The sequence below is a fragment of the Empidonax traillii genome, unplaced genomic scaffold (assembly GCF_003031625.1).
Source record: "Empidonax traillii isolate 1590-97213 ecotype Southwest subspecies unplaced genomic scaffold, ASM303162v1 scaffold10:size5872457, whole genome shotgun sequence".
In the NCBI taxonomy this organism is placed as follows: Eukaryota; Metazoa; Chordata; class Aves; order Passeriformes; family Tyrannidae; genus Empidonax; species Empidonax traillii.
The window spans coordinates 102,548-130,037 of record NW_020955203.1 but is presented as its reverse complement, the minus strand read 5'-3'; the positions used below and the strand labels follow the sequence as shown (position 1 = coordinate 130,037).

The 27,490-nt window shown below is 52.0% G+C and overlaps 1 protein-coding gene across 1 annotated transcript; it reads right to left on the bottom strand.

The window, feature by feature from the left end:
* Positions 1-629: 629 nt before the first annotated feature.
* On the bottom strand, positions 630-26,612 carry NOL6 (nucleolar protein 6). The gene is made up of 26 exons (XM_027885083.1): positions 26,229-26,612; positions 25,906-26,109; positions 24,414-24,530; positions 23,965-24,144; positions 23,521-23,689; positions 22,676-22,810; positions 22,368-22,531; positions 21,758-21,878; positions 21,347-21,405; positions 21,080-21,181; positions 20,449-20,564; positions 19,873-20,050; positions 19,352-19,474; positions 19,067-19,215; positions 18,358-18,433; positions 16,578-16,718; positions 16,163-16,280; positions 15,789-15,943; positions 15,381-15,544; positions 14,801-14,953; positions 13,499-13,596; positions 12,402-12,526; positions 12,168-12,257; positions 9,886-10,083; positions 2,267-2,368; positions 630-1,017 (listed from the first exon to the last, which is right to left on the bottom strand). The coding sequence occupies exons 1-26, from the start codon at positions 26,610-26,612 to the stop codon at positions 868-870; spliced, it is 3,771 nt and encodes a 1,256-aa protein (XP_027740884.1). The 3' UTR covers positions 630-867.
* Between the last annotated feature and the right edge of the window lie 878 nt (positions 26,613-27,490).

Here is a 27,490-nt window from a genome sequence, read left to right as displayed (position 1 = left end):
TACCAAACAACAACTGCCTAACTATCTGGACATCCCCTTGCCTTTCCAAGCCTGATTTATTTTTGGTGTCTCAATATCTGCTGTCATGAAGTCTGTTTTCTTTACTCCACATCCGATTCACGTGTACTTTGCTGTTGGAACACTTGTGCTGCCTACACCAGAGGAGGGGATGGGAAAAGTCCATTTGCTCCATGTTATTTCTCTCTCTTCCCTCATCAGGAGTCTTAGTGATCATTTCACTTGAGAGAAATAACCCAACATCTCTGCTTACCGTAGGGTCACCTAGAGGAAGCTACCCAGGACCATGTCCAGTTGGGTTTTGAGTATCTCCAAGACTCTACCACCTCCCTGGGGAGCCTGTGCTGATGTTTGAACACTGTCGCAGTAAAGAAAAAGCATTTTAGTTAAAATTTCTCACTATGGCTCAGTAGAAGGGAATAACCTGTTCATTATGGAAAAACTGTGTTTCTTTGGTTTTGCTAACCACTACAATAACAGCATCTGCAATAAATTCCCTACCAAACTAGGAAGCTGCCTTCCCACTGCACACCTCAGCCATAATTTTCAGACCTTGACATTTTCACATGAACACAGCTTTGATTCCTACAACGACCAAGAAACAGGGACAATTTCAAAAACTTTATCCCATCTTCATATTTTCTCCAAAATAAAAAGGCATTCATATTCTCAAAAACAATAACAGGTCCCATTGGTTTTTGTGAACAAGGCATATAAAGATAAATACAGTAAAACAGTTCTGGGATTTAGAAAGCTAAAAGCCTTGTCCAGGACTGATTTATAAAAAGGAACAGACCCAGAGTGAACAAACTGCTTCAGAACAGGCCATTCTGACACCTCTCAGTGGTCTTAGATAGTCCATTTCTCTGTACGAGCTTCCACACTTTTGACCAGGCCTTCTCCCAAAACCTCAAAGTCCTCCAGAATTGCTTCCACGTTGGGAACACAGACCAGTTCATTGTTCAGGGTTGTCACCTTCCTTCCTTTCATGCTGGAGACCTGTGGGGGACACACAAATATTGCACAAATGGGAGCACCTGCTCAGAGTTGTTTTTCAACCGCTGCCAGCCTCAAACAAGAGAATTCCTCTCTTGCCTTGTCACATCCAAACCCTGCGACTGCACCCAGTTCCCTAAGTTTTACTTCCCAACATCATCAGTGCTCATTATTAGAACTACCAAAGTGCAAGAGTGACCCTTCCAGCCCTTTTTAGGGCTTACCCTGGAGCCACAGTCAAAGGCTGCAAGGAAGCGAGGAAGCAAAGTAATGGCCAGGGGCATGGAGGAGATGGGAAGAGCGTGCAGATGCATGGCAGAGCCTGTGTAAGTAGAGCACACAAAGGGGCCACAGCACAAGGCTGAGTAAGAGTTGCCTGGGCTCTGCTTTGCTCTTTGGTGGGCGTCAAGACTTTGAGTGGGAAGAGATCTTTGGCTCCATCAGAGGCAAAAGCAAAACCCTCATGGTTTAATCAAGCCACACTCAGCTCAGTGCAAGCATCTCCTCTGTTTCACCACTGTGAATAACTAGGTTTCACAACAGCAGCCAGGCTCAATGGCCAATGCCCTCTGGCTGTGAAGAGAGGCTGTGAAGATAAATCACCCTGAGAATGACAGCAGAAGAGCCTGGGCTGCCAACACCGTGCAATGAGTAACCGGTTTCTTTGCGTCTTTCCTTCATAGAAAGCAGCATGAATCACTCCAGAATGCCTCACACCTGGCTTAGCCACACTCTAAAGTTTGCCAACCCACACAGTGTAGCTGGAAAACAGTTCTGCGCATCGACAGGCTTTGGGCACCATGGACCTGGGCTGGCCACTCCGGTCCAGCTCCTTGTGGGTCGGGTGTTTCTGGGTAAGGTGCCCAAAGCCACGAGAATGGCAGAGCCTACTGCACACACCAAACGTCTCTGGCAAATGATGCATCACCCATCTCCCGGGAAGGGACCAGGAAACAGCACCCAGGACAGAGAGCTCCATTCTGACCCATGACTGTGGTGCTGGTGCTTGTCCATGTCCCCTTTTCAGATCTGCTGATGACTGAGGGCACTGTGGACACAGCCCTGTCTTGGTTTCACCCATTTTGAGAAGGGACAAAACTCTGAGCTCCATTTCTCAAAGGGCTTTGAGGCTGATGAGACTTGGACAAAGCAATAACAATGCAGCGGGGCGGGGGGGGGGGGGGGAGAAAGCCCTTCAAACTTTCAGGACATAAAGGTAATATGAAGCTTAAAGTAGAGGAAAAAAACTCACCTTAAAAGGCTGAGGCTGAAAGCTCAAAGGTTTCCACAAAACAGCAATCACTTCTCCACCATGCTTGTCATAGAAGAACATGGCAAGATCGCTGAAGGCATCCTGGGTAGAAAAAAAGCACAGATTTTGCCAGACATCCCAGAGTCAGAGCCTACCCTCAATTCAGTCTCCTTGCACAGGAACACACAGTAGTTCCATGCAAGCCAGAACCAAAACTCAGTGGATTCCCAAGAAGGAAAGAAACTGGTAGTTCATGGACAAGTCCTGTGTGCCTCCTGCTTCAAGGACCTTTCACTGGATTCCAGCACCTTGAGTTCTGCAGTCTGTTCAACCAAGACACCAAAGCTCCTTCTTCTCCCAGGATAAACCCCCCATGACCTGGCAGCACACAGCATTCAAAAAAGGAAACATAACAGCAGAAATTTTAAGTAACACAAAGTTCTGAGAGGTGCAAAGAGATGGAAAGTTCAGTGGAGGCACTGCAGGAATCTGTCCTCTTTGCCCCAGTGTTTCAGCAGCGGTGCCAGTGAGCAACTTTGGTGGTGCTGGGCAGCAGAGATCAAAAAGAGATCTTGCACAAAGAGATGACTAAAGACCAGTCTGCCCTCCCTGAAGCCCACGCAAGCTAGATTCCCAGAGCTCCAAAGAGACAGAAGAGCATCACAGCAAAAGGAAACAATGCTGTGTGCAAGCAACTTTTTAAACCCAAAAGTCTGGCCCTACAGCTCATCACCCAACGTGATGATACTTAGAGATAAGGACCTTGAGTGCAGCTGACCGAGACAACCAAACAGCTTCTCCCTGACAATGACACTTGTTTCTTCTCCATTCCCTTGGTTTCGCTGCTTTTACAAAGAGAAGTCTTGCTGGCATCGCTATATCATGAGGTTTTCATGAGGATGTGCATGAAAAAAAAAAAAAAATCACCACCAAAGGCAAGCTTGGAAGGGGTCTTCTGTGTACACACCAGACTGCAGTAGGAAAAAAGGTGGACTGGGTTGGTGTTACCAGTGATCCTAAAGAGTGAGGCAGCACTTTAAGAATACAGACCTGATAAGCAAAAAGGGGGTGGTGCTGTCTGCAACCTTCAGAGACAGGTTTGAGTTTGGACTGCTGTTGCCCTCACAAACAGAGGGTAGCACAATTAGGTCATCAAGCTGGGAAGATCCTGACAACTGACAGCTCATCCCACTCCACGGGTTCTTCACAGGGGGCAAGGCTGGTCAAGGCATTATTTCACCAAACTGGCTAGAACAACCACTGCCTAAAAATACATTGAGAAAGAGGCAATCCACTTTGGCATTTCTAGGCTGAGAGCACGGGTTTAGCTCAGAGCCCAGTCAACAGGGAAGACTCCTCACTTAGGGCAAACAGCAGGAGGGAGGGAAAGCCCAAGGCAGGGCAATAAAGCTCCAGGCACACTGACCGCCAATGTGCAGCTTTCTGAACCAAAGGGGAACAGAGCATGTGAGAACCTGAAAAAGCCCAGCAACTCCACAGGGCGAGGTCTCAAATGCCACGCGGTGCTCCTTACGAGAAAGGTATTTTTTTACAAGATGCATCTTGCTGGACAGAAGCCAGCAGCATTTGCTGGAAAGAAAGCCTCCCAGGCTCAGATCATTTCCCAGTAAAACCACTGTTTGGCCTGACACCCAGCACCACTTTTTCCCAGACGGCTGGGAGCAGAGGGCAGATGTGAAAAGGATGGCATCCCATCCAAAATCCCAGCACTTGTGCTGCTACCAGCATCATCCATGTGACAGTGCTCCGAGCCAGCCCACCGAGCTGTGGAGATGAACCCTCAGCTCTTGGGAAATTGCAACATTAAAAGGGTCTGGTGAATTAGTCACTGCACTTCTGTTTGCACAGAGGCTTGGGGAGCAAACAGTTCACCCTCCTTTCCACATCCCATATTCCGTGCCTAGTGCCACTGGGCTTGTCTGAGCCTGCAAACACCTTCTTCAAGGGAAAGTTTCGAAAAAAAAAGGGAGAAAAAGTAATGAGTGCATTTGAACCCTTGTTTCCTTCTCAAGCTGCTGTGTCTTTGGTTGCAACTCAGCTTTCCATGCTCAGGGAAAACCCTCTTGCCATCTGCAAAAACTACTGGTTCCCATTTCACAGAGACATTAGGGACCTGCAAGTTCAGGGCTTCAATTTGGAGGAGCCTCACTGTCGAGGGAAGGGGTATATGGCATCTGAAAGAAGATTAGATGAAGCTCTGTAAGGAACCCTCTTTGTTGCAGGAATGAAAAGGATGGAGAAAAGTAGGGAGTAGAACAATACCTTGCTCTAAAATGGGATTACCAGATTAAGCAGCTCCATCACAATAGTGGATTTTGCAATGAGCTAAAGTGCTCATCACTATTTAAGAACCTACATTGTTGTTTAGGGGTAGGTGCTTTTTTTTTATCTTACCATTTATCCATCCATTTTTTCAATACTTCTACCAACAGATCAGGCTCATTGCATCACAGCTGTTAGTAGAGCCTTTTAGGGAGGTCTCTGCACTCATAATGTGTCCCACAGTAGCTTTTCCTGGTTCGACAGCAGCTCAGATGGTAAATGCATCAATCAACATTTGTTCAGTGCTCAGAGCATTTCAAGTGCTCTTACCCAGGAATCTACCAGTATAAAACCCTATTAAAAATACTTCCAACAAACAACTACATTTGTGGTTAAAACTTTCAGGTCTTTGTCATCCTACAGCAACCTGCCCTGACGTTCAGAGTTATGTGACACAGACAGAGCCTTCCCCCACACCCCAAAAGAGCAAGGAGCACTGTCAACCCTGGGCACTATGCTAAGGGTCACAGAACTGCTCTAGAGCTCTAAGAGCAGGTGATTTCCTGCCACCTCTGCCCCTTCAGGGTCATAGATCCACACAGGAAGGTTTCCTCCACACTGAGAGAGCCCACAGACTCTTTTCAGCTCATCTCTGCCAGTCTGGAGTTGCCACAGGAGGAGTCAGCCCTGCCAGTCAAAAGAGGAAGGAAGCAGACTGACCTGAAAAGATTTCACCAGTTCCAGCTACATACCCTAACCACAGCTTATATACTGTAAGAGATAGAGAATTTTTACTATCATTAGTTCCTTACAAAGGTGTAGTAGCAAGATACACATTCCTACACCATGGGAGGAAGAAAGGAAAGGGCTTCAGGTCTTCCTGATAGGTCTTGTCTGAAGGTGAAAGAAATGCAAAACATTGCTCTAAAGGGAAGGATGTTTACAGTAAAGCAGGAAATATTTTCCCGCTCATTCACAGAGAAAAGATCTCGCGTATACAAGATAGGCAGCTCCTCTGCCACAAACTCTTCCTCAGGCATATGCAGCCCAAGAAACCTAAATCTCAGTGAACGACAGCCCATCACATCAGTGACCCAGTGAGACCAAAGACCCAGTAAGAAATGTGAGGTCTCTTAACAGTCATAACATGGTTGGACATGGCACAGGCAGCTTCATCCCATTTTCCCCACCCTGAGTGAACAGCTCTGGGAGGTGACAAGAGCCTTAGGGTTTTGTGAGCTCCTGAATGCACGCAGACAGGCATGGCAAGCATATCCAAAAGTCCTGTGTCCTCTGGGGGGGGGGGGGGTGTGTCTTGAGCCCAGAGGACACCCAAGCCACCCTGAAGCAAAAGCCACACTGACCAAGCCTTCCCATGACGTTCCCAGCAAATACCTGGGGGTTCTGCAGCTCAACAACCATGACACAGACCAGCAGTCATGATGGAGACATTTGAGACACTTAAACTTGACTTAGCCTTGCTGGGGAATCCCCACCAGGAAGCAACCTAGAGTTGTTTGACAAAGTGCTCTGGACTGTAAATGGCAGGAGGCTGGTGATGGGCTGAAGCTCCAGGGAGGCCCTCTCTGTGGGATGTCTGGCACCTGCCTTCCCTCAAGAGCGTCTGTCTGCAAAGCCTTCTTATCTGGACAGACTCACAGAACAGGCCTTTTCTATCAGATCTGTCCTGGAACTGAAGAATTTGCTGCCTGAATCCCACAGTCAGCCTTTCATCTCTACCCCGAGTCTCCCAGGCACCAGCGCAACTCAATCCGGCCGGTTCCTGCAGCACATCTCCTTGGAGCAGGGAAAATTAAAGCAGTCAGGACTCAACACCTACTCGCCTTTATTTTCTCCTCTGGTTAGGCTCCCTGATGAAGGCATGCAGCAGTCCTTCAGCTCCAGAGCATTCCTGCCTTGCTAACTCCTTTGACTTGAAAAGAACAGGGACAAACAGGCTGGACAGGAGAGAAGTGGATCTCCTGGTTACTGGTCTTAGGACACTGGGGAAGAAGCTATTCCCAGCCCCTCTCAACTCGGTCAGCATGCCGAGGCATTTAAATCCCTATTTCATGTGAAAAGCTGAGTAAAGGGCAATGTTTCCTTTCTGCTCACAGAACACAAAATCCCACAGCATCTGTGTGACAGATGTCTCCCTTCATTGCTAAAAACCCACCAGGGCAGCACTGTCAGCCATGGCTACAGCCTTGTTGCTCAGTTCCGTGGTTTGTGTTGTTTAAGAGAGAGCAAATTATTCTGAGTCAAAGCCAGTCAGTGCTGCGTTCAACTGCCTTCTCATCCAAAATCTCTCAAGGATTCACTGCTGTCACCACAGTCCTTTTTGGCACCAACTTCCTGCTGCATTTGGATCATCCCCAGGGATCCAAGCCTGCAGGACAAGGAGGAGCAGCAAAAGCCAGGAAAGGAGAAATACTCCAGGGATGGAGAGACTACCAGCAGCGCCAAAGTCGATGAAAAGGTCTTGCCCTTAAGGAACAACATCACTACGCTGAGGCACAAAGCCAGATGACTTCTGATGGACAGAGCAGCTTTTACTGACATCACCAGCTTGGTGGTGGCCCTGCAGTGCAAAACCAGCTTTTGAGGCTTTCCAGCCCAAGTGGATGTGGCTGACTTAGCTGACAATACATGCAGAATCATCTCTGTGATGATTCCAGGAGAAGAAACACCTGTTTGCCTGGAAAAACAGATATTCATCAGCCCCTTCAGGTCTGCCTGCTGCTGATCTGGATGCTGTGAATGACAAGGGAACTGGTATTGCAAGATACATCCAATGTGATGGCCACAAGAGAACAAAGCCATATCTATCTAAGAGCCTTCAAGACATGGAAAAGCCCCTCAGACAGGGATGTTGGGGCACATTTTGGGCTCTCTACCCCATTGCTCACTCCTGAGAGAAAGCTGTGACCAGTTTCTGCTTTGTTCCCTCCTAAGCACCCTCAGGTCAAAGAACGAGAAATACCAAGTGAATAAACACTATTTCTAAAAAGGCAATGTGACCTTTGCTCATATCCAAATTTCTTCATTGGGATGTTGGCATATTGCATTTAGGACCAGCTGGAATTTCCAACCCGATCAAACTCTATTCCACATCTATTATTACCTGTATTAGAACAAACAGGCAGTAAAAATTCAGTCACTGTTGACTGGACCAAGTAAGTCATAACTGCCTAGAGGATAATGAAAGCTGTTTACCAGGGAAGTCTCTTCTATACCTTTTTAAGTTCCAGAGCCATTTACTGACATCAATTTGTCTAGAAGCATCCTATAGCAAACATCCTATAAACTTCAACACACCTCTATGAGTTTCCTGATTGATTGCTTCATCTACATCCAGACCTGCTGCAAGCAGTTAACAGCCTCCTCAAAGAGCCTGCTCTCCCAACAGCCTCCAGCTCCCCTTCAAGCAGGCAGTCATCCTTCTGCCAAGTTTCCATGATGATTGCTAAGCCCTGACCTCTTCAGAGACACAGAGGCTCCAGCCCCAGGTATACAGGCACGACCAGCACCTTGGCAGCTGCTGAAAGGCTCTGTTCAGCTCTAGAACCCACTTTCCAGCACCGTGTGGAGAAGGATTTCAGGCTTAAGAAACTCCATTTCTTACCCACATCTACGCCCCTTGGCTGAGGTTTCATAGCAGAAGGTCAAAGCCTCATCATTTATGGAATAAAAGAGCGGGCTGGTCTTGATGTATTGACTCCTCAGATCAAAACACCAAGAAAGAAAGTGAAATAGCAAACAGTTCCAAATCAGCTTCCTGTTCCCTTTTAAAACTCTTGTGCAGGATGCTTCTCCCCCCGCTTCTGGCATATCCTGGATCCCAGGAAATCCCCCAGTGCTCTCTACAAAGTGTCTGCAGAACCTCCAGCTCCACCTTCCTTCTCAAAAGCAGGAGAGCACTGGACATCTCCTCACCCCCATGTCCTTCCAGCCAAAGAAGCAACGCTACTTGCAGGGAAATTGTGGGACAATTTTGAGATCTTTCTCAATTTCAAGAGGTCTTTCAAGGTCTCTCACTTCCTCACCCCTCAAGACTGTCCAAACCTGCTGTGGCTGACAGGAGGACTGAGGTTGCACCTTGCTAGACTTGGCAGCCCTACTGAAGCCACAGCAGATTCATGGGCACAGGTTACCATGCAATGCAGCTGGCACCAAGTTTGGGAGGTAACAGGGCTGCGCCCAGGATGAGGAAACCTTCAAAGACACCCTTGCAAGTTTTCCTTGCCCACCCCCTAAGCTTACCTGTTTAAGCTGAAAGAGGAGCTTGAACTGAAAGGGCCCAGAATTTTCCCGCCTAAACTGGAATTCAGGCAACAGATTCACAGTGGTGGTCAAACACTGGGACAGGGAGGTGGGAAATCTCCGCTCCTGGAGAGAATGGGCATTCAACAGGACTGGGCTCGGTGCAGCCAGTGAAAGCTGGCTCTGCTCTGAGTGGGGAACAGGGCCAGGGACCTCCACAGCCAGGGGAGGTCCTTCCTGCCAAAGCCAGCCTATTATTCCTACACTGACAGTTCTGACACTGCCCACAGACCTCTGTGAGTAAGGGATGATGGCACTTGAAAACCAAGGCAGGTTGTGATATGAGCCCCACCTCTCCGCACACTAACGTTTACTGCAGCTACCACATCTGAAGCTGGGAAGGGCCAAAGCTGCAGATGCTGCACATCTGCAAAGCACTGTCTGTCCAGATCCCATATGGATGCTGTCACCCAGCACCTTGCATATCTCCTCAGAATGCTGAGGCTTTGGCTTGGTCACACAGTGGGAAAGAACACAGTCAATAACTTTGGGTACTGATGTTCTCCATATACCCAACTACCAACTTCCTCTGTCATCCTGCAGGTAGTCAGACACAGAGAAACCATCCTGTGACCAATACTGAGCCACTCTGGCTCACACAACCATTGGCCTAACAGCAGGCAGCCTACTGGTACCTGCACATTTCCCCAGAAAATATGTGTGGCTACTGCCCATCAAGCACACCAGTTGGTGCAAGAAGCCATGAAAATTCAATTAACTGACTGGAGACAGATGGCTGCACAAAGGTATCTTTGTGCTGAAATACAGCATTCTTCAGCAAAAGTTCCAGGTGGTTTGTATCTGAGCTCATTCTCACATCAGCAGCACTCCCATTTCCATGGAAAGGGCGGTGCATTCACCAGGCCTTCCCCTGAGGAAGCAACGGCCATCCCATGCACCGCACCTGAAGGTGTCACTGCCCGTGTCCTGCCGTGGCAGGCAAGCTGGATGCCAGAAGGCAGCTTCCCCCCCTGGCAGGTACCACCTGTGCCTCCCCCAGTGGCCCCGCTTACTCTCAGCTCCCGGAGGTAGCACTGCACAGGGTCATAATCCACCACAGGAAAGAGGATATTCACGGCAGTGCTGTTCTTCACCACACCGCGGGAGAAGGACTTCGGTGGCCGGTCCACGCACTCCAGATGCCGAGGAATCTGGTTTGGATTCAGGTGGATTAGGACATCGTAGAAGTCCAAAGGAGGACGGAAGACCATCTGCAAGGGGAAACGAACAGTGACACTCAATGTAGGACACAGCTGAGTAGGAGAGATGAGAGAGGTTTCTTAAGTCCTTGCCTGCCTTTTATTCCCTTCTCCTTAGAAAGCAGTAAAGCAAAGACACAGCTTCTGTGAGATTAATGCTAGAAGTTTGCCACAGACCACAGGAAGCCCACCTGAGCACATGGCACTTTGTAGGGCAGCTGAGAGAGGGACAGACAGGTGAGCTGAAACAGGTAATTGCACTGCTCATGGCAGAGTCCCAGAATGAAGAGGGGAGTCAAGAAGCCAACAGGAGCCAAACAACACCCAGAGGAACATGAGGAGCTGTGTAATAAAGGGATGGTCCCATCTGTCCAACACCATTTGCCCCAGAGGGCAGCAGCATCTTTCATCAAGCAAACAGAGGGTGAGAGCAAGCCTCATTAATGGAGGGGAGCAATCCCAGACACATAAATATTTGGACAGGCAGGATCTAGCTGTGGATACAACTGTATTAAAATGGAAAAAACTGAAAACTATGTGTGCGTTTTTGTGGAACAAGTTATGCAGAGACATGACCAGAGGCGTGGGACACTGCTCAACTTGGCACTGGCAGAAAACCCACTGCTCAGAGCTGGTTTAAAGCCAGGCTGGGGAGAACACACATGAAGAATATCAGTGACCAGCACTGAGTTTCAGGTCTAGTCCACACACTCCCCCTTTCCCACCCAGCTGACTAAGTCCATGGCTTACTGTATGTCCCCTGGGAGCAAAGAAACAGCTCACAAACCCACGTCTGCATCTGCATGAGAGTGGGTACGTCCCCATCTGACCCAAATGCAAAGACAAAAAGCCAGCTTGGAGCACCCGCTTAAGTACATGGGTAGAGGAACCAATTCCAAAACTAGAAAGGCTTTTCTCTCCTCCCTGTCCCAGCTTTGCTTACAAATAGATTATCAGCTCTGGAAACAACATCACATGTTTATCCCTAAGGAACATTGCAGGCCTGGGAGGACACTGGCATGGACCAGATGGACAGCCTGGGAATGGGAAAAGTTTCCACTGCAGTGGCCAAGAGGAAAGGAGACAGGAGGAGGCCCAAGGAGGCCAAGTCAAGGTGTTGGAAGGCTGCTATGGACATTTCAGAAGCTCACCATCCCCAGCTCACAGTGCATCTCTTGAATTTCAGTCTTGGGTCAGCACTGTGACTGCAGCACACTGGACACATCTCGTTCCTTCATAGCCCTGTAACATACTGCTACTGCCTCAAGTAGATTCTGACTTAAGCCTTTCAGTGCAAACTGCAGCAGAACTGAAAGTAGTGTCAGTAAATCCTTTTTATATTGCATAGGCAGAAGAAAAATCCACTATATGTGCTGGTTTTTTATTTTGGGTTTGTTTTTTTTCCTAATGTGACTGTTATATTTAAGCACTGTTTGACTTTTTTAGTCCTTTGAGCTTCAATTGCCTGGGTCGCTACTTGGTACACCAACCATTTACCCTTCAAAACACATGTATCTCCTTTCAAAGGGCAAATAAATATGTCTGCATCTCTCAGGTCCATTTCAGTAAGGGATGTTTCAACATACTTAAAAAATGAAGTCACTAAGAAACTGAAGAGTATTAAATTACTTATAACCTTGCTCCACCACTCAAACTAAACTAACATCTCCCTAAAGTGCCTGTCGGTGTCCTGCCAAAATCTCCAACACCCTAAGCTTGGCTGGACTCAAGCACATGAGCCAGATTTGCCAACAACACCAAAACAGTCTTCCACAGGAACAATTTGATCTAGCCATGAACACATAACTGGTCTGGCACAGGAACATCGTGGGTTTGCTCACGTCCCAAGAAAACCAGAGAACACAAAATAAATTTGTCCCTGTCACCCCAAGCTGCTATGCAGACCTGGATCCCCCAGGAGCAGGATGGCAGAGTGGGGCACCAGGATCCATCCTCCAATCCTTGCGGCTTTTCATCCCAGGGCAAACACGTGGCCACAGCCTGAATCCTCCTAAGACATCCCAGTGATCACCACCAAAGACCAGTATGCTTTGCCAGAGCCTGAAAACCCCTGTGCTTGTGCCCCAGGGGGTTACCTTCACATCCTGGCTGTTGAGTGGGTCCATGAGCTGCTCCTCCAGGGCACGGAGAGACTCTGAGGCGAGCACGACGAGGCGCTGCAGGATCTGGGGAGGGAAGAAAGCCAGAGGGTGAAACTCGGCAGTCCTGGATGTAAGCAGGGGCTCTGCTCACTCACCGGGCTGCCAGAGCTGGCTCCAGCACCAGGAGCAGGGAACTGCCCACAGGCCTGGGCAAAGGGCCCGGCTCACCTGCGCCGAGGGTCGGTCCTGGGTCCACATGGAAGTCCACTGGTCCTTGGGAGTGGCGATGAACATGACAGGGAGGCGAGAGCGAGCAGCCACAAACTTGTTCTTGATCTCTGTGCAGTCCGTGTCTGGAGTGGGCAGGCATGGGGGTGAGATTCTCTGCCCCATCCGTAGCCCTCCGGCCTCCTTGCCCATCTACTGCAGCCCAGGGAAGGGCAGTACAACAGGCCTTATCCTCTCCCATCCTCTGATCCCACAGTCCACGTGCAACCAGAGCTCCTTCACCTTGGGCTTGCTCCACTCTCATGCTTCCCTTGGCACCTGCCTGTGGGAGGTTCTGGAGCCAGGAGGCAGCTCTAGATGGATCTGTGCTCTAAAACCACTCTAGTGCACCCAGACATGGCATGTACTGAGACTGACATGGGCTGGGAACTCATGTTATAAGCTAATGACAGAGTTTGTAACCATACTCCAAGGCTTCTATCTTTTGGTTTTTATTTCCCCTCAAGCAGAGGAAAAAATAGCTCTTTAGCTCACTAAAAAAAAAAAAAAAAAAAAAGCTGGAGAGTGCTTTGGAAAGTATCAGTTTTCAAAACCCAATTCTTTCCCAAGCAGCTTTACCTTTTTTTATAAATCAGCTTTAAAAGCCGGGTTTAGCTATCCCCCCCATCCCACAACTATGCAGATCCAAGACAATCCCATGGTCTCTGCTGGCTCCTGGGGAAAGATGGCATGTACCCAAAAGATGATCAACAGACAAAACACAAGAGGGCAGGAACACAGGTCTTCAAAGACAGTACCACATCCAATAGCACCCAGGCTTGCCACAGATTTCAGCAAGACCAGAAGCAACAGAGCATCATCACTGAGACCCACCTCTTCAAAAGCAGGCAGATAAAAAAAACCCCCACACACTATAACCAAACCCAGCCAAGGTTAGCAAGACAGGACAGGAGTAAGAGCATGGGAAATCTCCTTGCCTCCAGAAGAAGCTGTGATGCCTCCTTGCCTCCCTATATCCAAGATCCCTGGAGCCAGACACTGACTAAGGAGGGCTCAAGACCCTCATGTTGCAGCTCTCCTACCTCTTGCCTGCTCACCTGTGAGGCCACTGTTTATGTTGACAATCAGAGGGTTGTTTTTCCAGTCAAAGGTTGCCAGCAAGTTGAGGAAGCGCAGGAACCCCACCTGGGGAGAGCTGCAGGCAGGACAAAACAGTTCAACACTGGCATTTGCTCTCCTGGCAGCAAGAAGGGCTGCACTTGGGGGTACTAAATGCCCAGCCCACATGCAGCCCAAGAGGGGGATGCCTATGGTGGGAAAGAGAAGTCCAGGGCAAGTTTGAGACACTTTCAGGACAAGTTTGAGACACTTTCCTTTCTCCAAATTCCCAGGGAAAGCTTTTCCCCAATGTTCTTCTCTGCCCATGAAAAAGAAACAAGCAGAAAGTAAAACACTGTCCCCGGGTTGCCCCATGTCCTGATGCCCTCCCCATCCAGACTCCTGGGTCTGGAACAAGAAGGAGGGGGAGAAAGAGCTGCTGCCATCTCTGGTGCAGGTCTGAACACCAGCCAAGTTCTCACTGTGTCTCTTCTCCAGCAACACAACACGTGCATGAAGCCAGGCAGCTGGGAAGATGAGGCTCCTGCTATTTTAGGAGACAGAAAAGCATTCTAGGCATCAGACTAGAATGCTACTCCTGCTATGTTGGGAAAGGAAACTGCACCGGAGTGCAGAGCAGAATAACCTTTTGACTCCGTATGGAACAAAAACATTTCCTTTAACTTCATTTCACTTCCTCCAGGCCCCCTAACATCTATCTGCCAGGGGCCAGCAAGCAATTGGCTCTGTGAGGTTATTTACCAACACACTGCTTGACTCAGCTTTCAGTGGCCGACCCCTCATCCTTCCCTTGGAAGTCTTCTCCAGGAGGAAGGGAGGCTGGAGCCACCAGCACCACCATAACATCCTTCCTGGGGAACCCAGAAGCCCCAACATGCTGGTAGCCACAACTCAGCCCCCACCCAGCTTCTCCAGGCCATCACCCCCAGAACAAGGGGCCTCACCAGTCCTCCAGAAGGCACAAGAGATCCTGCAGTTGTGCCACCAGCACCAAGAGGACACCAGGACACTCACTCCTATCCCTACCTGCTTCCCCCCTTTCTCTACCGAGCAAAGGGCAGGGAAAGCCACAGTCCTGCAGTGCCAAGCATCTCCATCTCCTCTGGCAACCATTCCCAGCAGGGCTTGGGACAGCTTTTTGGCAGAACAGGGGCCTCATGCTCCCTGCTGTGAACCCTCCCAACACCTCCTGCTCTGGCAGTATCACACCCTTCCGCCATTCCACGTAAGGAAAAAGGCACTAAATCCCCATCAGGCCAGCCTGGGTTCCTCATCCTCACCTGGGTGGTGTGAAAGGGGCTGGATGGAGGAACAGGTATGCCACAAGAAGGTCCACACACTCCTCAGAGATGTTGTCACTCAGGAGCTGGGCACTGACCCAGCGCTTGGCCAGCCGGGAGGTGCTGCCGTAGACAGGGTGCTGCTGCTGGAGCCTGCGAGGAGGGAGACAGGCCACTGCTCAAACCACACACCCCAGGACCCACAACTGCCCTTTGGCATTTGGCAAGGAAGAAGAGAGGGGCAAAAATATACCAGGAAGACGTACACAGTGTCACAAGCACAGGGTGCTTTCTCTGGGTATTGAGGGGAACAAAGGGAAAATGTTGCCTCGTGCTCCTCTCTAACCGTGCTGCTCTTTGGTACTTGTCTCCTTGACCTCAGGGTGACAGCTGGTGCCACCCATACCCACATTCATCCCTTTATCTTCCCAAAGAGCCTCCCACGAGGTGGGCTGAAGGGCCACTTCCCACAGTAAGCTCCTCTACCCACCACCACCCTCTAACATCGAGGGGCAGCTCCATAATGGCCTCCAGCCCCATCCCACAACCTGACCCCTCAGGCATCTTCTGCCTCACCTACCCATGCAGAGAGCTGGTTAGATAGGGCAGATGCAATGTCTCCCACTCCAGCTGACGAGATTCCTCTGTGTCCTGGTACTTCAGCAACCCTTCCGGAGTGACCACTTCCTTCAGGATCAGGGGCTCCCGGTGGTAGGCTACTTGGAGACGGAAAACGTAGCCATCCTGAGATGGGACACAAAGTGAAGTCAGGCTTGGGGATAACATAAGCAGGCTGCTGTGTGTTAGTTACACTGCCCCTCAGGGATACAACAGCAGCATCCTAACATCAGTGCAGTTTCACCACACTCCTTCCTAGGCCCACTGTCCAAATTCTGGTTTTATCCAGTGGGACCACTGCCACAGCCCCCCCCCCCACCTGCTTCCTCGGTAACATCAGGTCTGGGGAAGGTCCCGGTTGCCCCCCTACCTTGTACACATCAGTGTGGGTGACTGCAGGTCTGCAAACCAGCTGGTGCTGCTGCCGGAGGTGCTCAGCCAGCTGGAGGTGGAAAGCTGCCTTGATACGCTTAATGGCTTCCTTGTCCTGTGGCCACTGGCCACTGCCTTCCATGTGGCAGATGACTGGGGGCAAACAGATATAGCAGGAGGTCAGTGAGTCCCACAGAGAAATCAGGTGTTGCATAGGGGTGTCCAGAACTAGAGATTACAGCAGGAGACCAGGAGAAGCCAGAGCTTCGCTCCTGCCTGCAGCACTCCACTGCAGTAATAACAGAGCCAGTATGGCTACTTGCCTCCACTTCCCCCCACCAGGTCATCTCTCACACATCATTCCCCACTTACTCTTCAAGGGCGTTATGTAGGCTGGGCAGGGCTTCTCTTCCGAAGGAAGCAGCAAGTGCTTGATTCTGAGTAGTTTATGAAAGGAATAAATCGGCTTCATGGGAATGGGAGGAAAGACCTGAAACAGAACAGCCACCCAGAAACTGTGAACAGGGAGCAGAAACCTCAGGGCGACGTGCATCCCCTCACTCAAACCTCCCAGCCCAGCAGAGCCCTCCAGCACAGAGGCTTTAGTCAGCTTGTGCACAGCTAGCCCAAAGGACGGAACAGCAAAGAAGAGACCCCACACTGCCCCAAGGGCTCTCAGGAGCCACAAAAACAGAGAGTGACTACTTCTGTGGGTCCTCCCCAACCCCAGGGTGCATCCTCAGCTCCCTGCAGACCCCCACACCTGGCCATGGCCCAGGACACTCACATCCGTGTACCGGAGGGCTGGGTGGACACCCTGCACAGCCGTCACCGTCAGAGGCAGCTCCTTCAGGTTCCAGAGCTTGCGGCTCAGGTCGTCGTAGGAGCAGACGACACTGACCATGGCCTCCTCGCCCATCCCCAGCGCCTGCAGACACACAGGGAGCCTCTGCATCCACCACTCTCACTCCTGCACACCCACCCACCTCGCCACCCTCACGGGTGAGAGCAGCACCGCAGCCACGCTCTGAGGAGACAGCACTGCCACCCCAGGGAGCAGCTGCTGCTGAGGGCACTCAACAAAATCAGGAGGTAAGAGAGAGAGGGAAGACAAGGATAAGGCTGTCTGTGGCTCCCCCAGCAGCCACAGGCATCCTAGAGGCCGCGTTTCCAGTGGCAAGTAAAATTATTTCTTCTGCAAGACACTAAGGCAGCACCAAGAGCTGTACTACCAGCAATCACCCTAGGAAAGGAGACACCAAGAATGACCTGGGAATAAAGAGATCATATAGTGGCAAGGTGAGAGCCCTGCTACTGTCTCCCCAGTTACCATGGTGCCAACAGAGGCAGCAGCTAACAGAAAACTGCACCCACAACATCCTTAGCCAAGGCAAACCTCTGAAGCGTGGCAAAAGCAAAGACAGAAAATATCCAGAGCATCACAGGATGCCCTGAGGAGGACAGATGAGAAAGGAAAACTGAAGGCACTGAAAGGAAAATTGCTGCTGCTCTTGCTGCTTCCATCTCCCCAGAGCACAGCAGAGGGGCCTGCACGGGGAGGAGACATCAGTGACAGCAAAGCACCAGCTCAGGTGCAGCCTGGGCTCTCCAGCAGAGCTGCAGCACCCTCTGCAGGGTGTGCCACGAACGACAAACCCCGTCCTGCCTGTGCACGGCTGGAAGGGATTTCCTTCATCTACCGGAAGGGACACACAACACATGATCTCCCCCCACCCCTCGCCACCACACAACAGGCTGTGAAAACCAGCATCTCATCCCAAATCTGACACGCAGCTCTGCCCAGACCACAACTGGTCCCTGGCATAGGAGATTCTTTCCATAAGGCTTGCTCCCCTTTGATCTTAAAAAAGGGGAAAGGAAACAATTTCTTTCTCCAACAACAAGGTAAAGAGCTTGTTTAAAAAAGTGACACCAACTAAGTGGTGTCAAAGTGCTCATGGCTCAACTCCAGGCTTTAATTTTACAACCTGGTGACCAGAAGTTGGGAGAGGGGCATTTCCCAGCCTCCAAAATGCATCTTTTCTGTCTAAAAGTGGAGTTTCTTTGCTTCAGCTGCACATTCAGCTGCAGCATGATCTAGCACTTTGCTCCTTGACAGGAAGGATCCTTTTCCTGGGTTTTCCACCTGGACCTAAGGCATGAAAGCACAGAGTTGCCTGGCCCATGTCCTGAAGGATACAACACCTTAAAGGTGCAGCCAGAAGAGCGCTGAGGGACAGTGATATATCCTCAGACATGTGCACAGAGGGCAAACAAGCAGAGAGTAGGACAGTGGGATGCCTGCAGGGAAAAATGAGGTGTGGGGGATGCCAAAGCAAGAGGATTTCACTAGCTGTATCTTGGCTGCCATGAAAGACTGGGCAGATCCAAGGAGAGCACCATGCTCCTAACCAAAGTGGCCACAGGCAGGAATTTTCTCTACCCTAGTTCCATTCTCTTGGGAACCACCCAGCCGCCTCAGGACCACCAAAATTACCTCCAGATAGCCCTCCCCTTACTGTCCTTCCTGAAGAAAGCCCAAGCCCCATTTGAGGGAGCAGTCATACCTCTTTCCCAATCCTGATCACAGATTCCAGCAGGGCTCCTGTGTAGCAGATAGAGGATTCGGGAATGTCCGCATGCCTAAATGGAAGAAGACAACACAGCATTAGAGCTACGACATGTCAACCTATTCATCCTGAAACTGCATGCTGCACACACATGGGTCAGTCCAAGGATGACAAATCCCTTTATAAAGGAAGGTCCTGGTGAGAAGCCCAATCTGTGCCTTCCCCCCATGCCCAACTTACCCACCCAAAGCGGGCCAGCAACTTGTGCAGCTTCACAGGATTCAAAGCCAAAGCCACCAACCTGCAGCCTTTCCTCATAAGACCCATGCTCAATTCAGGACAAAGAGGCACAGGCAACCCCTTCCTTCTCGGCAAGAGGGTATCATTTTTGGCTGAGCTCTTCCAGCTCTGACAACCAGTGTCCCCTCATCCCACCTGCATGTAAGGGTAGGACCATGCAGCCTCCTTGCCTTTAGCATTACCTTCTGCAGAGGTAATGCTTGTCCACCCCACCTGCTCTTGGGAGGCAGCTCCCAGCATCAGGACAACTGAAACGACTACCAGATTTCACAAAGCCGAAACTACCCACAACATCCCCCAAAGCACAAAGCTGACAATGGGGTTATCAGGGACATGACACGAGCCAGGAGAGCAGCAGTGACCGTCACAGAGCTGCAGGTCTCAGCTGCTGCTCAGTGCAACTTACAGCTTAAGCAGGTGCCTGACAATCTGCTCAGGAATGAGGCGTTTCTGGCAGGCAGTGCTGGCCTCCCACACCACGGCCTCACAGATGCTGCCATCCTGGAACCGCCGCAGCTCCGACTTCTCTCCCCAGAAGGTCCGGAACTCCAGGGCCTGTGGGGGGACATTGACCAAGCCAGGCCAAACACACAAGTCACTCCCATGACCATCAACCAACCCCACAGCCATCTGCAACAGTGCAGTACCAGCGCTATTCCACCCTGCCTGGCACGAGCAGGGCTCCCCTCACCTCGGGGTGATCAGCCTGTGGTCCCTTCTCCAGCGTGCTGGCAGCAAAGTCGGGAACAAACAGGAGCCCAAATGTCAGGGACCCAATATCCTTGTGTTTTGGTGGCTCAGCATCAATTGACCACTGTGGGAAAATGGGGAACATGAAGCAGAAGGAGAGATGAGGTTGCTGGACCAGCAGCTGCTGGGATATTGGTTTGTTATATGAACCTTCTGTTACGTGTTCCCAGGCACCTGGACAAGCACAGAGAGAGAAAGCCCCTCTAATAGGTCTCCTTGATATAAAAAAATGTTGTCTTCACCCTGCCACATTATTGGGCCAGGAATTTTGCCCAGACCAAGCTATTCAGCTGCATCCTACACCCCCGTGCAGAGCCCCAGGTCCTGTATTCCCCACAAAGGGTACAGACCTGTCTCCAGCCCCAGTGAGTAAGGATCCCGTCCCTGGGCTCAGTAGTGCCACAAGAGACACGAGACCCCACGTGCAGCAAAGGATGCAGCATCACTGCCAAGCTGAATTACCTCAGGGATCTGGGGCAAGGAGTGAGCCACAAGCAGTGCTCTCTTGGACAGACCACGTGTCAGCAGCGAGACAATGAAGGGCAGGGCCGCAGCCACGTAGTTCCCACCCCGATCCATCAGCTCATTCAGCAGCTGCATCTTCTTGCAGGTACCCTGCAGCTTGGACACATGCTTCAGGCTACAAAGAAGAGGAGCAGCTGGTCACCTACCTCTGGCACCACATCCTTTGTGAGAGAGAGAGACATGTTCGAAGACAGATAAAGTGGGGAGCTGAGGGTCCTGGCCCAGGATGGGTGCTAAAAGAATGCCCTTTAGCACCTCAGGATGTACCAGAGGAGATGCTGGTCCTTGGGACAGCCAACATTCCCTAAGGTTAAAATATTTCCCCCCGGTGGGAGGCTATCTAGACAGGAAAGGCAGAGCAGCAAGTGCAAGAGGCACCAGTGTCTATCTCAGAGCTTAACAGGGCCACTCCCACCAGGTAGGTTCAAACCTAACCAGTCCAAAGCCAGAAACAGCCCTCTCCTCTCTGAACAGGCTCCCTCAGCATCACCTCACCAGCACAGCAAGACTCACTGGAAGATGTGGTCAAAGGCTCTGAGCATGGGCTTCGGAGTCATGAGCAGTGCCTGAAAGCCGTCCACCATCCGGTCATCCAAAATTTCCATGGAGCGCTTGGCTTCGAACTGGACCTAAGCAAGGAGACAAAACAGTGCAAGAGCATTTGGGAAAAGTGAAACAAATCCCTCCAGCAGTGGTCACCAATGCTCCCCCATCAACCATGGCCACCCCAGTTCCATGGTCACCAGCACACCCTGATCCCAGGCAGCCTCTGTCCTCAGCACAAAGCCAAGTTACCAACAGCTCTCTTTGCTGGCCAGATAGTCCCTTCTTGATACCCCTGACGTCAAGGTGGTTTTTCCTCCTCCAAAAAAGTTACGTCTGCTAAACAACTGCTTGGCTTCACACAAAGGTGCCCATGAAGAGGGAAACAACTTTCCTCCATCATTCAAGCAAGGCAGCACTACACCTAAGTCTTAAAATTCATTTCCAAGCTTCAGAGCTGGAGATGTTAAAAGCTTCAAAAGGAACACTGAATCCCCTCCCCAGGTCCTACATCCTCCTCCAAGACATCTAACTGCTCTCTGCCTGCTTCAGCTCACTCCTAAGAGAGCATCTCAGGGTGCCACCACAACCTGCTCGGTACCTCGTGGTATTTGCTGGCAGTCATATCAGCGCAGAGGTTCACCAGCCCAGAGGGATCCACAAAGACCACTTCAAATGCCTGGTGGAAGTCATCCAGGGCAGGCTGGAAGAGCAAACACGGTCCTTAGTGCCACAGCACAGCACGGACACCAAGACACCCCAACATCACTGCTGTCTGACGTCCCTGTGACAGGCACGTCCCTGCCCAAGGGGCACTGGCAGTACAGACAGGCACAGGAAGGAGATCCCCTCCCATAGCGTCACTTACCAGGGACGAATCCGCATCCTTCGCTAGACTGATCCCTGTCACGCTCAGGTCAGTGGTGGCTGTGGGTAGACAGGAAGGAACAAGTCACACCACCATCCATATCTCCCCGACTGGTGGCAGTGGCACAGTTATGTGCCAGTACCTCTGTGGTCTCACAACATTAACAGCACTACAATGCAATGCCAGAATCCATCTTGTGATGGGACCTACCAACCCCTCTGCAAGCTGCACCACCCAGCCCTGACCCGCTGACTCATTCCGTCCTGTCCATCCCACCCACAGGGCCTCATTATTAGAGAGAGAAAAGCCACAATTGCCTCTTTGCCTCTTCCCTCACTGTGTTCAGGCTTTGTGTAGAGACTCTGCTGGCACCAGGCTTCCCCTGCTCAGTGAGGCCCCCTGGAAACTCACCCAGGAATTGCAGAGTGCTCCTCAACACCTGGTATCCACTCATCATCTTGACGATCTTGCGTTTCATCAGCAGGTAGGCAACTAGCATGGAGACCAAGAAGCCACTAAAGCACCCCAGGCCCTGTGAAAACAAGGGCTGAGTCAACAGGAGCTCAACAAGGCACCATGAGAGCCCAGAGACCACCTACATCACAGCTTCTGGCCTCTACCCCTCTACCCCTCTACCAGTGGGGTAGGCTCCAAGCCCCAGCCCTGCCAGGAAGACACTGAGGCGAAACACTGTACAATAAATATAGGGATACCCTTAGAGGAAGGCAACACCTCAAAGTTCTTGGGAAATAGGATGAATTAAAAAAAAAAAAACACCATCCAACACCCCACTACATTATTCCAGAGATCTCAAAGAAGCACGACTGTTTGGTACCGCAAACTCAGTGCAACCCACAGGTTAGGATGGAGCTCTCTTGAGACCTGACACATCTCAAAGCAGAGTCACAAGCCCACCACACCATTTATTGGGACCAAACCACCCCCTTTTCACCCTAGGAAGGAGAGCACGGCAAAGGCAGGTTAGCCAGGTAAGCAGAGCCTATCTTGGCATAGGACATACCTTGCTGAGCTGGCGCTGGTTCAGCCAAACTTTGAGGAGGGCCAGGCCATCCTTCATGCCTGGGAAGTCGGTGGCTGCATTGGACAAGAACTGCAGGTGGGAGAGCATCACTGTGTCACAGAGGATGGAGTTGTTGTAGTGGGGAGTTGGGGGCTCGGTGGCTCCTGTGTGGGGAGATGACAGCACGTTGGACACAATCACAAACCTCCTGCTCACAGACAAGGGCTGCGGTGAACCCACCTGCAGGCACTGGGTGCAGTCTCTGCCTGAGACAAACAGCCTCACTGTCCCCCAGCCCCGGACCCTACCTTCTTTGGGGGTGCTCTGCTCCATGAACCAGGCGGTGCGGACGTTGTTCTTGCTGGGATGGAAGCGGCTGGGTTTGAAGAGACCCACATCAGGACAGGCATGGAGTCGGACAGTGACCATCTTCTCATCCTTGCCTGTAAGCACCGAAGGGTAGGTGTGCAGGGACACGAGATGTCAGACACTAACTTGAGAAAACACTGAGCACTCCCAGCTTGGGGACAGTAAAAAGCTCCTTCTGCAGCAGTGGAAATCATCTCCGAGCAGAGAGTGACCACATTTCAGAGCCAATAACCCTGAGGTCACGCTGCTTCTGTCCAAGTCCCATCTTCCTCCCCACCAGCCAGCTTGGTATCTCAGCACTCTCCTGCCTGCCCTGGCTTCCCCCTGCCACATCTGTCCCAGATCCCAACCCACTGTCTCCTGGGGGCTGTGGAAACATCCCACATCATCTCATCAGGCAAGAGCCAGGCTGCACACAGGTCCCCAGGGAAGGCAGGAGGATGGTGGGCAGCAGGGATGAAGAAGAAAGGACAGAGCTAGACATAGACATGTTTTGTAGGGTCTACTTATTTTACCCCTTGAAGTACTCACAGGGTGTGCCTGCCAGCAAAGCTGGGGAGCCCAGCCAAGATGCAGAGGGACTGGCAGAGCAAGAAGACCCTGAGGTCTAGGCTCTGGGTGAAGGGAGAAATCAACTGGGAAGTATCCAAAAGTATCACCAATCATGACAGCAGCCCCAAGTGATCCCCCTCCACAGGGCCTGTTATGTGGTATGAGACCACCACCCTCCACCCAACACCAATACCCACTCACACCCCCCATGAGAGCAAGGCTCAAGTGCCACCTTGAGGCCTCAGGAGCAGGATGGGTTTCAGATGGTTGCTGTTCATGTAGGCAAACTTCACACTGCCAAAGAGCTTCTCCTTGGAGAAATGCTGGGCAATGTGGGACAGGTACAGAGCTCTCTTGCGGTGGTAGCGTTGATTCAGATTATCTTTGTCCTGGAAGATTTCCTGGGAAGAGAGGGATGGGGCAATCACACCTCACCAGTCTGCAGAGCGCAGTTCAGCCTGAGGCACCAAACCACCCCCACCTTTCCCTGCCACCACAGGCCCTGACAAAGCAAGTGGTCAGACTGCACTCCCCAGCTCCTCATGGAAGGCAGCACATTCAGATGCTGTAACCTCACTGAGGAGTGGAGAGGGCAGGGTAGGAGTCACGAAGGACAAAAGGGGACAGGGCCCAGCCAGGCTCCCGGCCATCCAGGAGCTGACACAGCCAAACTCACCCGGGGCATGGTCACTGCCACGTCCACGTTGATCTCCGGCTTGATGCAGGTACCCAGCAGGTAACTGCCCACCACCTTCAGCTCGGCCGGGGGCACAAAGTGGAACCTGCCCTTCACACCGAACGGCACCTGCAGGAACGGGACCTTCACGTCCTTGGAAAGCCAGGCCTGGTCAGTGAGCTGGGAACAGACAGGACACACAGAACACTCTAAGCACAACCAAGAGCAGATGTGCAGGGACCGAGACTCCTCTCCCCATGGAGTTGCAGGACACTGCACCCAGGACTTACAGACAATGTCTCCCTTTCCCCTCTAAGATAAAGCAAGGTATTATTTTTTCAGCCCCTAAGGGAGACAGTCCATGAGGACCCCTGCTTGCACAGCAACAGCAGAGCCTGATCCATACAGGACAGGGGTCTTGCTACCTCCTCCATCCCCCTGGAACATACTTCAGTTTCTGTGGTCTCTGGGAGGGTGCTCAGCAGGCTGTTAATTTCATGGAGGAAGGCATCAATCTTCTTCTTCTTTGTCTCCTTCAATGTCACTTCCTTCAGAAGCTCTTCAATCTGTAGGGGGAAAGGGGACCCTAAAAGGCAGCTGCAACACCGGAATTGCTCCTGCCCTTTACCTTGTCCTCCAGCACCAACCATGATCCTGGCACAGAGGGCAGCAGGTGAGCTGGGGAACACACCAAAACCTCTCCACAAACCCTGCCTGGAGCTGGCAGCTCAGTCAGCTCCTGCCATCTGCTGTGAAGTGCTGGATTGCAATCAACTATTCCACCAAGGACCAGGCAAAAAAACCCGATGTAATTCACACAGGCACAGCTCTCAGGAAGACTTCTTGTATGATAACAGAATCAGCAGGAAACAACCACGCAGGTTCTCAACACAAACCAGGCCCTAGAGATCTTGCCACCAACACCAGCAAGCAGTCAGAAGATTAAAGGTGCTCCTCATAAAAGTCACCAATGTTAAAACCTTCTGAAGGACGGGATGCCATCCATGGGGACCTGGACAAGCTCAAGTGGGCCTGTGGGAATCTCATGAGGTTCAAGACCAAGTGCAAGGTGCTGCACCTGGGTCAAGGCAACCCCCGGTATCAATCCAGGCTAGGGGATGAACAGATCAAGAGCAATCCTGCCAAGAAGGACTTGGGGGTGCTGGTGGATGAGAGGGTTACAAGAGAGCTGGAAAGAGACTTTTTACAAGGGCGTGTAGTGACAGGACAAGGGGAAATGGATTTAAATGAAAGAGAGTAGGTTTAGATTAAATATTAGGAAAAAATTCTTCCCTGTGGGGCCCTGGAACAGGTTGCCCAGAGAAGGTGTGAATGCCGCGTCCCTGGAAGTGTTCAAATCCAGGCTGAATGGGACTCTGAGCAACCTAGTCTGGTGGAAGGTGTCCCTGCCCATGGCAAGGGGTTGGAACAAGATGATCTTTAAAATTCCTTCGACCCAAACTCTTCTATGATTCTGTGATCTAGTCAGCAATTGATCTCCCCCAAACACAGAGAGCTGCCTCTCCCAGGACATAAAAAACATCCTCCTGTTCCATTCTGAAGCCATTTAAAGACAGCAGCTGGGTACCGCTGACCATGTAACCTCCTCATCCCGGTAAGCAACAGACCATCGGAACGAAGGTCGCAATGGTCCTGCTTTTACAGAACCGCAACGCTGTGTCGGAGAAGCTCCATTTTAACAGCGTAAAAGAAGCACAGAGCCTGGCGCGGGATGTGAACGGGAACTCCAGTGGAAAAGCCTGTGCCCTCTGTGCCCGCCCCGAGCGCAGCTGCTGCAGAGCAGCGGCCGCCACCGGGACGGAGCAGGCCAGGAGGCCTCAGGGGCCCCTTCCCCGGGCGGTTCCTGGGAAGCTCCGGGTCCGGGATCCCGGTGGAGTCCCCCGCAAAGAAGCAGAGCGTGGCCCCCCCCCGAGGGCTGACCTGAAGGCGGAGCAGGCTGGAGTGGAACAGATCCTCCGTTTCCTTCAGCTGGCTGAGCTCCTCGCTGGTCGGCGGCTTGTAGAGCTCGGCGCGGCTCAGTTTGGCCGGCTGCGGGTCCGCGGGTGCGGGGGCCGCCCGCTTCCCGCCCCGCGCCGGGGGCTGCGGACCCTGAGCCGCCGCCTCCTCCGCCGCCTCCGGAGAGCCCTGCGGGGAGAACATAGCACATCACAGCACATCGCGGCTCGGCTCAGCTCGGCTCGGCCGGGCTTGGCCCCAGCCCCGGCCCCGCCGCCGCTGCCCCCGCCCGGCCCCGCCGCCCTCACCGCCATGGCCGCCGCCCACGTGGGGTCCCCGTCGCCACGTGCGGCGGCGCGCGCGCCCCGGCGGCCGCCGGGCCCCGCTCCCCATTGGCCGCGCGCGACTCCGCGAAGGCTTTCTATTGGTCGAAGCCGCCCGCGCGCCCGCCCCTCCGGGCCGACTCCGCCCATGGAGGGGGCGGGGCCCCGCGCTTCGCTTCCGCTTTCCGGAAGCGCCGAAATCGCCGCTTTTCGACCCAGAACAGCGGCTGGCGCGGCGGAGCGGAGGGGGCTCCCCTTCAGGCGGGCGAGCGCGGGGCCGCGTCGTGGCACTTGATGATTAATCGGCGTGGACATCCCGGGCGTGACCTGCCAAGAGGCCGAGCCGGCCTGGCCGGCAGGAGCGAGCATGGGGCGCCAGGGAACTCCCCCGGGATAGCTGGAACGGGCACCAGGAGCCACCAAAATCCTCCTGCAGAGCTGGAACGGGCACTGGGAGCCACCAAAATCCTCCTGGCCGGCAGGAACGGGCACCGGGAGGCAGCAGCGTCGTTACGTGCGGATTGTCGGGGTTGGAGTAATATCCCCTTTGTACATGTTGCATGTACACGCATTTACAGGAGCAGCCCTGAACCCCAGGCCCGCCCTGATCAGATTTGGGTTGTCAGGGTATTTAAAAGCCCCACCGCATGTGTGTCCCTGAACAGGAGGACACAGATTTGGGACCCAGACAATTTTAGTTCTGTGTCCAGAACTGTTTCTTTGCGTGGCTGTAGTCAGTCTCATTCACTGGTCCACACCCTCTCGTTACACAGGGATGTTGTGACTCCAGTGGGAATGTCCTTTAGAGGGGCTCTGCTCTGGGATAGTATCCCTAGGACTCCAAAGCCAGATCATCCCAGTGCTCATGGGCTGTTGGGAAAAAACAAGCAGGTTTGGGGGAAACAATAAATAAGCCACGTGTTGGAGGTGGGAAGCAAGCTATGTGTTCAGAGAACGTTTGCAGTTGATACTCTCTCTGACCTGCAGGTCTTTGTTGCATCTGACTTGCCACGGAGTAGGGCAGGTTCTCACCTTCCTTCTTTCAGGGGAAGCAGAGTAATGCCATGTCCTGCCCAGCTTTCACCATTTCTACACACTACTTTTTGCAGCACCTCTGGGAAATCACAGTGTCGAGCCAGGCATTGTTTCTGTCCCCAAAAAAGGCTGGCATCAGCCCGTGTGTCACCTGACCTGCTGCCTGGCTGAGGCAGTCACCAGCATCGTTACCAAGAGCATTTCAAGCTTCA

Excerpts from the sequence above, each read along its gene's own strand:
- NOL6 (XM_027885083.1), bottom strand. The coding sequence starts at position 26,612 with ATGCTCGCTCCTGCCGGCCAGGCCGGCTCGGCCTCTTGGCAGGTCACG. Across the intron at positions 15,545-15,788 it reads CCCACACTGATGTGTACAAG|GATGGCTACGTTTTCCGTCT; the intron begins GTAGGGGGGCAA and ends GTCCCATCTCAG. Across the intron at positions 10,084-12,167 it reads TCAACAGCCAGGATGTGAAG|ATGGTCTTCCGTCCTCCTTT; the intron begins GTAACCCCCTGG and ends TTCCCCTTGCAG.